The sequence below is a fragment of the Suricata suricatta genome, chromosome 2, assembly GCF_006229205.1.
Source record: "Suricata suricatta isolate VVHF042 chromosome 2, meerkat_22Aug2017_6uvM2_HiC, whole genome shotgun sequence".
Lineage (NCBI taxonomy): Eukaryota > Metazoa > Chordata > Mammalia > Carnivora > Herpestidae > Suricata > Suricata suricatta.
Genome location: NC_043701.1, coordinates 130,282,768 through 130,295,405, shown reverse-complemented (window position 1 = coordinate 130,295,405; position 12,638 = coordinate 130,282,768). Strand labels below are relative to the sequence as shown.

The 12,638-nt window shown below is 36.1% G+C and overlaps 1 protein-coding gene across 7 annotated transcripts in view; it reads left to right on the top strand.

Annotated features, from left to right (window-relative positions):
* The window catches only part of HERC4 (HECT and RLD domain containing E3 ubiquitin protein ligase 4), a 137,251-nt gene that overhangs the window by 52,960 nt on the left and 71,653 nt on the right, over window positions 1–12,638 (top strand). For all 7 annotated transcript variants that reach the window (XR_003905535.1, XM_029931764.1, XM_029931766.1 and 4 more), the window contains one exon: window positions 11,186–11,346. Coding sequence is in view for 6 of the 7 variants with exons in the window: in XM_029931764.1 (XP_029787624.1) it covers window positions 11,186–11,346 (161 nt within the window). In the remaining variant the exon portion in view is untranslated. The remainder of the gene's footprint in view (window positions 1–11,185; window positions 11,347–12,638) is intronic.

Genomic DNA, 12,638 nt, shown 5'->3' with positions numbered 1-12,638 from the left:
TTTGCATACCTGTGTTGGTTATTTTGTTTCCTTTAAATGGGCCATACCTTCCAATTTCTTTGTAAGTCCTGTGATTTTTTTTTAACTGGAAATTTCAACCTAATAATGTGTAGGTCTTGGTATGATATTCTCTGCCTTTTCCAGGGTATACTGATTTTTTCTTTTTTGGGGTTTTTTTTGTTGTTGTTCTGTTTTATTATTATTGTTGTTGTTATTTTTAAGTAGGCTTCACACCCAACATGGATGGAGCTCAGTATAGGGCTTCAACTCACAATGCTGAGATCAAGACTTGGATACTTAACTGACTTAGCCACCCAGGCGTCCCTGGTTTGATTTTTTGATTGTCATAGGTTGTCTGTGGTCGGGACACATAAGCCTTTAAGTGTAAATGTAGAGTCTTCACAGGTCTTTTCTGAGTCTGCACCTTTTTCTAGACCTGCACAATGAGTTTCTAAATTCTCCCGTATATAAGGTTACTTTTGAATGTTTTGGATCTGAAATGTCCCATTCTCAGAAGAGGAAAAAGAAGTGAAAGTGGGAAAAGAAGAAATTAAAAAGGGAAAAAAGCACCAGGCCTTTAAATTCTCTGGAATTCTCTTTACTTGGAGAGGGTATGGACTTGGAACAGTGGTTGGAAGAGGTGCAGTAATGTCTTACCCACCTTTGTGTCTGAACCTCTCTGATCAGAAGCAGCAGTCAGCAATCCCAGCACCAATTTCAAAAATAAGGACGGGGTCCATGTTGCCTACTCTGAGTCCCACAGGCTATATACATGCTACTCTTGGAGTAAGGATGGCTCCCTATCACATGGCTCTGCTGTGAGTTGAAATTAATTAGAATTAATTGCAATTTACCACCAAAGCCTTCCCCTGGAAATTGAAAGGCCTTTAATAGACTCCAGAGTTCCAAAGTAGTTATATCACACAGATTCTACCAGTGCAGTAGTGGTCTGAGTGGGGAAATAGATTCCTGGTGCTCTTACTCTGCTGTCTTCCTAATATCATCCTCTTATTGCTCTATCTTTGAAAATTCCTTCCATTCCTACTCTTTAGTGCTACTGTTGTCATAAATTAAATTTCATATATATGTGGATCTGTTTCTATGATCTCCATCTTATTCCTTCAATTTCTTTATCCCTGTGCCACTTTCACACTATAATTTTTATGACACTGTAATAAACTCTGCTGTTTGGAATAAAGCGGGTCCTTGTTCATGGTATCCATCAAGAATGCTTGTGGCATTTTTAACCTTTTACTTTCATAGACATTTTATTATCAGCCTGTCAGTGTTCTCAGAAAAATTTAGGGGGGAGGGGTTTGGTTCATAGTGCATTGTATCTCTAATTTGTAGAAAAGTTGCCTTTGTAAGTTTGACTTTTCTAATCAACTTCCAAACTTCTTTAATGTCTTCTAATAAAAATGTTGAAGAGTTTTCATCATAGAGGTCTTGTATATCTTTTGATAATTTTATTCCTACATTCTTTTTAATGCTATTATTTTATGTTCTGCTTTCAAAGGTATCTTTGGCATGTAGAAGTAGTTGATGTTTATATATTAATTTAAAATCTGTTCACTTTGCTAAACTTTTATTAGTAACATTAATAACTTATTTATGTACACAGTCAAATCATCTGTGATTCAGTTCAGGTTTATTTCTTCATTTCTAATACATATGCTTAACAGATCTCTTGTCCTGTTGTCCTGGCTGGGACACCAGGATGATGTTCACTGGAAGTGCTGAAGATCAAGATATCCTAATCCTATGTTCTTTCTGTGAGCAAACGTTGAGTATTTCACAATTAAGTATCCTGTTTGCCATAAGTTTATTGTAGATAACCTATGTCAGATTAAGGAATTTTTCTTTTTTCCTAGTTTAGAGGGATTTTTGTTTTAAATGAATGGCTGTTAAATATTTGATGTTAGTCTTTCTGGATCTCTTGAAATGATTAATGATTTTTCTCCTTTAATCTGTTAATGTGAACTATATGAGTGGATTTTACTAACTAAAAAACAGCTTTATTTTTCTGTAACAGCTCCAATTTAGTTGTCTTGTGTTACCATTTTGTATACTGCTGCATTTGATTTGCTGATATTTAAAAAAATATTATTTGTATTTATGTTTATCCCTGAGCTTGGTTTATAATTTTCCATTTTTTTATTTTGTGTGGTTTTTGGTGTCTTTTTACAATTTTATTTAGTTAACGTACAGTGTAGTATTGGTTTTAGGAATAAAATTCAATGACTGATTGATCACTTAAATTAGATACCCAGTGCTCATCACAAGTGCCTTCCTCAATACCCATCACCCATGTAGCCCATCTCCCATCCACTTCCCTCCAGCAACCCTCAGTTTGTTCTCTACTGTTAAGAGTCTCTTTTATGGTTTATATCTCTCTCTCCTCTCCCCTCCCTCTTTTCATATGTTTATCTACTTTGTTTCTTAAATGGCACATGTGAATGAAATTATATGGTATTTGTCTTTCTCTGATTGACTTATTTTGCTTAGCATAATACATTCTAGTTCTGTTGATGTCATTGCAAATGGCAAGATTTAATTCTTTTTGATGGCTGAGTAATATTCCATTGTGTTTATACACTACTTCTTTATCCATCCATCAGTTGATGGACCTTTGGGCTTTCTCCACAGTTTGGCTATTGTTGATAATGCTGCTGTAAATATTAAGGTGTATGCTACCTCTTCGAATTTGTATTTTTGTGCCTTTAGGTTAATACCTAATTGTGTAATTGCTGGATCTTAGGGTAGATTCTCAGTGTTTTAAGGAATCTCCATACTGTTCTCCAGAGTGGCTGCACCAGTTTGCATTCCCACCAACAGTTCAAGGGGAACAGTTCCATTTTCTCTGCATCCTTGCCAACACCTGTTGTTTCTTTGTTGTTAATTTTAACCATCTGACAGGTATAAGGTGGTATATTATGGTGGTTTTAATTTGTATATCCCTGATGATGAGTGATATTGACCATCTTTTCATGTGTCCGTTAGCCAGCTGGATGTCATCTTTGGAAAAGTATCTATTCATGTTTTCTGCCCATTTCTTAACTGGGCTATTTGGTTTTGGGGTGTTTAGTTTGATAAGTTCTTTATATATTTTGAATACTAACCCTTTATCCAGGGTAAATATTTATAAATATCTTCTCCCATTCTGTAGGCTGGCTTTTAGTTTTGTTGAATGTTTTCTTTGCTGTGCAGAAGCTTTTTATCTTGATGAAGTCCCAGTAGTTCACATTTGTTGTTATTTTTGCCAGGTTTTATTATTAAGGTTATGCTAGTTCAATAATATATATATATATGAGAGTATACCCTTATTTTCTGTTTATTTGAGAGGGAACCATTTTGGAAGTTAGTAGATGTTGTCATTTAAAGCCATCTGGGCCTGGTATTTTCTTTTTTGGAGTTTTGAAAATATTCTTCAATTTCTTTATAAGGTAGCTTTAAATTTTTTTTTTCTTGATTCAATTATTTGTAAGTTAAATTTTTCTATGTATTTTTCCATTTTTGCCTAAATTTTAAACATGTTAATGTAAAGGTTTTTTAAAAAACAATTTTTTTTTAGTCTTTATTTTATTTTGAGAGAGAGAGACAGAGAGTGAGCAGGGGAGGGGCAGAAAGAGAGGGAGACACAGAATGTGAAGCAGGCTCCAGGCTCTGGGCTGTCAGCACAGAGCCCAATGTGGGGCTCGAATCCATGGACCGTGAGATCATGACCTGAGCTGAAGTCAGACATTTAACCGACTGAGCCACCCAGGTGCCCCGTAAAGTTTCAGTATCTATATTAGCTTATTGATGTGTACAAACAACATGCCAGTGACCTGTAATAAATGTTATTTCTTACTCTGTGGATTGTCTGAGATGGTTCTATCTCAGGCCATGGGTCACCTGGAGTGACTCTTATTATTGCTGCAAGTTCAGACAGCTGTTTCAAGGTGCATGACCATTAATTAGGGAGACTTTACTCAGTCTGTAGCTGAGCAGGGGTGGCTTTGTTAACTTGTCTCATTTCAGGCCAGAGGGACAGTGGCTTCCTCTGGGTATTTTATTCCCTTTAGGAGTAGCACCTGTGCATGTAGTTCTCAAGCTTCTGCTTGTATCACATTCAGAAATCCTGTTGGCCCAAAGCAAATTACATGTCCAAGAGTAAGGTTAAGTTAGGAGAAATGCATGGTGCTTATCTACCATCAGGCTGTGACAAGATTGTGCATGTTTGTACAGGATAGTAAAGTGGAATTATTGTTTCAGTATACTACAGTATTGTCTTAAAAATATATTTTAAGGTTTGAATGAGATATAGTGATCTCTTGTTTTTTTTTTCCGGTTTTGATGTTGGTAAATTTTTCTTTCTTTCTTGATCTTGTTTTAAAACCTCTTCCAGAGGTTTATCAATTTATTAATCTTTTCAAAGAACCCACTTTTGTTCTTTATGATCTATATTTTGTGTATGTTTTTCATTTCATACATTTCAGTCTTCATTCAGTTGTGGGATGCAGAGTTCTGTATATGCCCATTACATAAAGCTTTTGCTTTTATTTTTATTTTTTTTTAAATGTTTGTTTTTGAGAGAGACAGAGAGAACAAGCAGGGGAAGGACAGAAAGAGAGGGAGAGAGAGAGTCCCAGGCAGGCTCTGCTTTGTCAGTATAAAACCTGATGCTGGGCTTGAACTCACAAACTGAGATATCATGACCTGAGCCCAAACCAAGAGTCAGATGCTTAACCGACTGAGCCAGTCAGGTGCCTCAGTTACTTAAAGTTTTTCTAACAATGTTCAGATCTTCTGTGTAGCATTTTTGTTTGTTGGCTTGTTTCTGTGTTTTGCTTGATCACTTTTTAATCAGTTAACGAAGAAAAAATATTACAGTGTCCTACACTGTTTTGACTGTTTTTAACTTTTGCTTGTGAGTTTGACAGTTTTTCTTTTGAGTCCATCTTAAGTGCATGAAATTCCAATTTTATTTCTTCTTGGTAAATTGAAATTTTTATCATTGTGATGGTGATGTGATCACTTTTTAGTGATTCTTTTTAAAGTTTACTTATTTTGAGAGAGAGAGTGCACATAGGTACAAGTCGGGGAGGGCAATTAGAGAAGGAGACAGAATCCCAACTGAGTTCCATGCTCAGCTCTGAGCACGTCATGGGGCCTGATCCCACCTCTGCGAGATCATGACCTAAGCAGATATCAAGAGTAGGATGCTTAACAGACTGAACCACCCAGGCACACCAATACTTTTGTTTTTTTAAAAGTTGTATTTTATCTGATGTTAATAGAGCTATACCTGCTTATGTATTTTTTCCTATTTTGTCTGTTACAGTCATCCTTTACATATTTTTCATTTATACGTATTCTTTTACTTTGTTTTGCTTCAGGTTTTGGATGAGCATCATGTAAACAGCTTTAAGTTAGATCTTTAAAGGTGTAGTATGGCACTTTTTGCAACAATGTGGATGGATCTAGAGGGTATAATGCTAAGTTAAATAAGTCAGTCAGAGAAAGACCAATACTATATGATTTTACTCATATGTTAAGAAACAAAAGGGGCTCCTAGGTGGTTCAGTTGGTTAAGCATCCGACTCCTGGTTTTGGCTCAGATCATGGTCTCACTGTTCATGGGATTGAGGCCTGGACTAATGGCACAGAGCCTGCTTCAGATTCTGTCATTCAGTATAACACTGAATGTTAATTATACTCAAATTAAAAAAAGAATCCATTTTAAATGGAATGTTCTGTCAGTTTTATAGTTATAAATATATTTGCTTTTAATCCTGCCATAATATTTTGTATTTGCCATCTATTTTATTTTATTTTTGTTTTGTTTGTTCTGCTTTCTTTTGTTTTGTTTAGAGAGCGAGTGAGCATGATTAGGGGAGAGGGGTAGAAGGGGGGTAGAGAGAGAGAGAGAGAGAATGAGAATGAGAATGAGATACCTAGCCAGGTTTCACAGCTCCATGCGAAGGCCAGTGCTGGGTTTAGTCCCACCACCCTGGGATCATGACCTCAGCTGAAATCAAGAGTTGGACACTCAACTAACTGAGCCACCCATGTGCCCTGCTATCTATTTTTAAATATTTTATTTTTTTTCTTTTCTATTTTTCTTTTCTTTGGATTGATAATTTTTTATATATATTTTTTAAAATTTATTTTTGAGAGACAGAGAGAGACAGTGTGAACAGGGGAGAGTCAGAGAGAGGGGAAGAAACACAATCTGAAGCATGCTCCAGGCTCTGAGCTGTCAGCACAGAGCCCGATGTGGGTCTCGAACCCACGAACCGGGAGATCATGACCTGAGCCGAAGCCAGACGCTTAACCGACTGAGCCACCAGGCGCCCCTGGATTGATAAGTTTTAAGTCTGTGTAATTCCCTTTACTTACTTGCAAATTATACCTTCTTTTTTAGTTGTTGCTTTAAACATAAATAGAAACAACATTTATCTTTAATTTATATTAATAAATACCTTTTTATTTTTCCATGCGTTATAAGGGCCTCCAATTTACCTTTCCCAGCTTCTCATTCTCTATGTATTTTTAAACTTCATAGAAACATTGTTTCATATAGTCAGTGTACATTTAGAAATGCCTGTATGTTTACTACCTTTTTTTTTTTCCTGCTCCTCATATTTCCCAGTTCTTTTTGTCTAAACATCATCTGGAGTTTTCTTTGAGTAGATTTGCAGACTCTTTTATCTATCAAAAAATGTTTTATTTCACTTTCATTCTTTTTATTTTTTAATTTTTAATGTTTGTTTATTTCTGAGAGAGAGACAGGGTGTGAGTGAGAGAGAGGTAAAGAGAGAGACACAGAATCGGAAGCAGGCTCCAGGCTCCAAGCTGTCAGCACGGAACCCAGTGTGGGGCTTGAACTCTGAACTATGAGATCATGACCTGAGCCGAAGTCGGACATTCAACTGACTCAGCCACCCAGCCACTCCATATTTCACTTTAATTCTTGAATAATGTTGGTAATTATGGAATTCTAGCTTGGTAATTACTTACAGTGCTTTGAAGATAACATTCTATTGTCTTTTTTTTGGCTTTGCTTGTTGAGAAGCCAGCTATTAGTATGTTGCTCCTTTGTTTCCTTTTTAATCTTTTTCCAGTTTTGCTTTCATTTGTCAGGGTCTGATTTCCTCATTTTCTTATGGGGCTTTTTGAGTCTGAAATAGTATCTTTGATCAGTTCTGGGGGATTCAAAGCTATTACCTATTTAGATATACCTTCTCCTTTCCTCATGGAACTCTGATTGGATATGTATTGAATCTTTACACTCTGCCTTGTAGCTCTTTTCTCTATTTTTCACATTTTGGGCCCACTTTACTGCTTTCCTGGTTGTTTCTGTGATTTTTATTTTATTTTTATTTTTATTTTTATTTTTATTTTTATTTATTTTTGAGAGACAGAGAGAGAGAGAGAGACAGTGAGCAGGGGAGGGTCAGGAGAGAGGGGGACACAGAATCTGAAGCAGGCTTCAGGCTCTGAGCTAGCTGTCAGCACAGAGCCCAGCGTGGGGCTCGAACCCATGAGCTGTGAGATCATGACCTGAGCCAAAGCTGGACACTTAACTGAGCCACCCAGGCACCCCTGTTTCTGTGATTCTTAGGCTATATCTATTTGTCATTAATCCTTCCTTCAAGATCTTGATTTCAGTTATTTTGGATTTTTTAGTTCTAGTATTTCTTATGGGTTCTTTTTAGAATTTGAATTATATTTTTCTTTAGCGTTTCCAGTTGTCTGTCCACTTTCAAGCTTGGGCTTTATATCTTGGACACTGAAAAATAGTTGTTCTATATCCTTGTGTTTGATAATTGCAATGTTCTATTGTTTCTTTTTTCTGCTAATTTTTTTTTCAGGATACCCTGTTTCTTTTTATGCCCAGTTTTGTGTGCTTGATATGTATTTGAAAAATTATGGGAATGATTAGACAAAACCTTCCTTTCCTTTTCCAATATATGAATTAGAATTTATCATAAAAAGTAAATCAAAGCTCAACATATATGAGCCAGCAATGCTTATTATCAGAACCTTATTTATACTTGTGACGTTATACATGAATATATTTCCTAAAGTTCAGAGAGTTCATCCATTCTTGTTTATCTTCTTCATGCATAATCCATTAAAAGACTATAAAATAATATTTTAAAATAACTTAATGTTATCTAATTTTGTAATTCTTTACAGGTAAGATTATTTGAGTAGTATTTTTAGCTTTGCGAACTCAGTTCTTTCTAGAAATTTTATTAACATATTTATTATATTGGAGAAGAATTTTCAGTTATATATTGATTAAGATACAAGGACTGACTTATATAGGGAATGTAGGTAGGCGTATTGGATCCTGACCAGTTTGACTTCCAGGTACTTGGTACAATAAGATGTATTAACTTCCTTATTGAATAATTGTCAAAAGCCTCCTAAAGGAAGCAGATGAGAAAACCAGAAGTGTGAATCCATTAAGGAGATGATCCAAAAGCAAAAGGTTCAAATTCCAGTTGTATAATATTACAGTGGTTTTCAGCTATTATATCAAATCTAGAACTTAGGATAGTTATGTTCATTTAGTAAATCTCAATTCTGACTTCAATCTGTTATCTTTAGAGAGTTTTTAGAAATGTATATCGTTGGGGCACCTGGATGGCTCAGTTGGTTAAACATCTGACTTTGGCTCAGGTTACAATCTCATGGTTCTGGAGTTCAAGTCCCGCTTCCTTCCTTCCTCCCTCCCTCTGTCTCTCTCTCTCTCTCTCTCTCTCTCTCCCTCTCCCTCTCCCCCCTTCTCTGTCTCCCTCTCCGTCTTCCTCTCCCTCTCTCCCTCCCCTAACCTTTTTAAACCTCACCCTTCTCCCCACCCTTCATGGGATATTCTTTCTCCCTCTCCCCTGGCCCTTGCTCACTTGCACCCCCCCCTTAAAAAAATAGAAATGTATATTGTTACCGAGGCTAAGCTGTAGGTGATTTCATTATGCAGCTAGGTTTAAGAGCCTTTAGTAGGCCAGTTTGAAGAGGACTTCAATGATCTAGGATTGCAGTAATTTTTAAGCTGTGTGTTCCTTTCAGATGTCACAGTCCTAAAAGAGGCAGACTGGGCAGTGTGAAACCCTTCATTGACTGGAGCAGTTTATTTTATATACTAGGATTCCATTTAACATTTCATTTATTACAAGAGTATCCTTGGTTAAAAATTTTTGATTACCCTTGCTTCAAGGGTAAAATGGTTGTTAGATTCTACTTAGTTTTTTAGTAATATGACAGACTAGATAACTTGAAAGCCCTTTCAAATAAAAAAACCTTTTAAATAATAGAGATTAGTTTGCCAGGAACTAAAGGGACTGCCACAGGGCAAAAGCAAATCTAGAAACTATAGTTTTTTGAACTGATTTTGGAGGTGTTACGTTATGAAAGAATTTGCAAATGTAGATAATACATTAATTAGATTATATTACTAAACAAACCACCCCCAAACTTAGTGGCTTAAAACAGGTTTCTTTGTCCTCTAATACTTCTTTGGTTCAGTAATTTGAGCTCGGCTCAGCTGTCCAGTTCTCATTTTAGCTGGACTCAGTTCATCAACTGGTTATCTGGCTATGGGTTGGGTAGTTTGGTTTGCCCTTAGCTGGGACAGCTTGTTTCTGCCCCATGTTTTATGTCATTCTTCAAACACTAATTTTGGGTTAGTCTCATGATAGTAGAATACCGTTCCTAAAGAGAGGGAGAAAGAATTCAAAGTCAATTGTAAGGCATAATCTCAGATTTAAGACATGGAGAAATTGATTCCCCATCTTGGTGGGAATAGCCACAAAAGTCGTATTATAAGCATAATGGGTATAGGGAGAGGAATAATTTCGGCTCATTTTTTGATAAACAATATACCATAGAGGGAAAAGGAGTTAGGGGCAGGAGATGAGGGCTAAGAGATGATTGAAGCATTAGTGAGGCCTGAGAAATCATCTCCTCCCAGTAAAATCACATCATGGAAAAAATTCACAATGAAATATTCCCTTGCTCACAAGGAGACATTTCTGTCCTTGGTCTCATTTCTGATTTGAATCTTCTCTGAGAGTTTGTAACCACAGGGTTGCTATAAGGGGGGTTTGGGGCTTGTTAAAGTAGTCCTGGGTTGGTGTATATGTATTAAATTTCACAATGTATAATGGATTTTAAATGAATAACAGTCTGGCAGATTTGGGGGAGGAAAGAACTTCTAGAAATGGGGTAAAACATAGTCATTGAAATTTAAAATTCAGTGGGTAATTAAAACAGCAGGTTGGACATACTGCTAAAGAGAAAAGTAGTGATTTGAAAAACAGATCCAGAGAAATTACTCATAAGGGGCATGGATATGGAAGATAGATTAAGAGACTGGGAGGATATATTGGGAAGGTGCAACATTTGTGTAACACTGTCAAGGGGAAAATGATTGAATAAATGGGAGACAGACAATATTTATAGAAAAGATACTTAAGAATTTGCCAGACTTGATTGAAACACAAGGCCTGAGCTGAATAATCATCTTTAACCCATTCCTGAACACAGAGTGGTAAAACATCAGAGGGAGTTGCATGGTTCACTGAGTAGTGGGTTTTCTTCAGCATCAGATCTGTGGTTTCTTAGGTTTGCTTTCCCTCTGCCTCCAGACTTCCAAAGGAGTCTGGGTGCATACATATATAAGGTCAGTTTCTTTAGAAGAAAAAAGGAAGCTTTGTTTTATTGTTTTATTATACAGGCACACACCAATCAGAAGATTGGTACTGGATCACTTGCTCAGTTCTTATTGTAAAATTTTTGATTGGTGTCTTGGTAGTGGGCCCTCATAGACCATAGCTTCAGGCTAGAATGTTACAGAGAAGGGGAGAACTTAACTTGGACACCTTAGTTAGATGCTACCTCTTGTGCTGAATTATCTTTTATAAGGGATTCCAGTATAGATCTGTGCCTTTTTAAATTTGGACATTTGTGGAAATTTTCTGGGTCATATTAATGCAGCCTTCATGTGTGGTACAGCATTCATTCAGTACAGAGAAAGACTTTTAATATTTGGTATAGACAATTTTAGAAGTATAATGGTTTTGTCATATATTTTTAAGAAGAAAAATTATATCAGTTAGTATTTGCTATGCTTTTCTAAATGTAAATTGTTTGGAAGGTAATATTAAGTCTGAGATTTTCTATCATTTTTCTCTAGGCAGCACACTTCTGCTTTTGTTCCTTCATCAGGACGAATCTATTCTTTTGGACTTGGTGGTAACGGGCAGCTAGGAACAGGTTCAACAAGCAACAGGAAAAGTCCTTTCACTGTGAAAGGAAATTGGTTCCCTTATAATGGGCAGTGTCCACCAGATATTGGTAAGTTCTGTTATTTTAAAGCTTTGCTACACACATTAAAGTTATCTGTTAAATTGTTGCTTGCTCTTAAATGAAGTTTTCCATGTTTATGAAAGAATTGTAAGGGACATTGTTTAATGAAAATAGCAAGATACAGAACAGTGTATATATTTGCTTAGTTTGTTTATACGTGCTCATGTATGTATAAGGAAACTCATGATAAATAAAGTAGTAAAAGTGATTTCAGAGGCCTAGGCATATGGGACTTAGGTGGCTGCTAGATGCCAGTGGGAAAGGGTGTTTTTATTTTTTTTTTTATTTTTAATTGTGGTAAAATAGACATTCAGAATTTATGAACTTAGCTATTTAAGATGTACAGTTCAGTAGTGTTCAGTACATTCACATTGTTGTGCAGCCAGTCTCCAAAACTTTTAATCTTGCAAAACTAGAACTCTGTATTCATTAAAAACAATTCTGCATTTGATCCCCCTGCTGGCTAGCAGACTGTGTTCTACATTTTGTCTCTGTGTATTTGACTTGACTCTGGGTACATAATGTAAGTGGAAGCATACGCTATTTGTCTTTTTGTGACTGGCGATTTCATAAACTTAGCATAATGTCCTTAAGGTTTATCAGTGTTGTAGCATGTGTCAGAATTTCCTTCCTTTTTAAGGCCGAACAATGTTTCATTGTACATAGATACTGCATTTTATCTGTTAATCTGTTGATGGACACTTGGATTGTTTCTGCCTTTTGTGACTATTGTGAATCACGCCACTGTGAACATGGGTGTACAAATATCTCTTGAAGATCGTGCTTTCAGTTTATTTGGGTACATACAGGACTTTAAAATATATAACATTTCCTGTTTGGGTTTTTTTTTTTTGAAATTTGGATCATATAAATATATTATCTATTCATAAATTATTAAAATTTTTTAATTTGTGGGTGCTGGGTTGGCAGTTAAGTATCCGACTTCAGCTCAAGTCATGATTTTGTGGTCTGAGTTTGAGCCCTGCATCGGGCTCTTGCTGACAGCCCAGAGCCTGGATCCTGCCTCAGATTCTATGTCTCCCTCTCTCTCTCCCCCTCCCCCACTCACGCTCTGTCTCTCAAAAATGAGTAAATGATAAAAAAGTATAAAATTTTCAAATCCTCTATATCCCTATGGCTTTAACCACATCTTTGATCTATTTTTACTTTCTGCGAATTTTTTAGTGAACCTGGTTATTTTTTCATTTGATATTAACTTATTTACTAAATAGTTTGAAATATTTGAATGCTGTTTTCTCATTTACTTTTTTGACATGTTG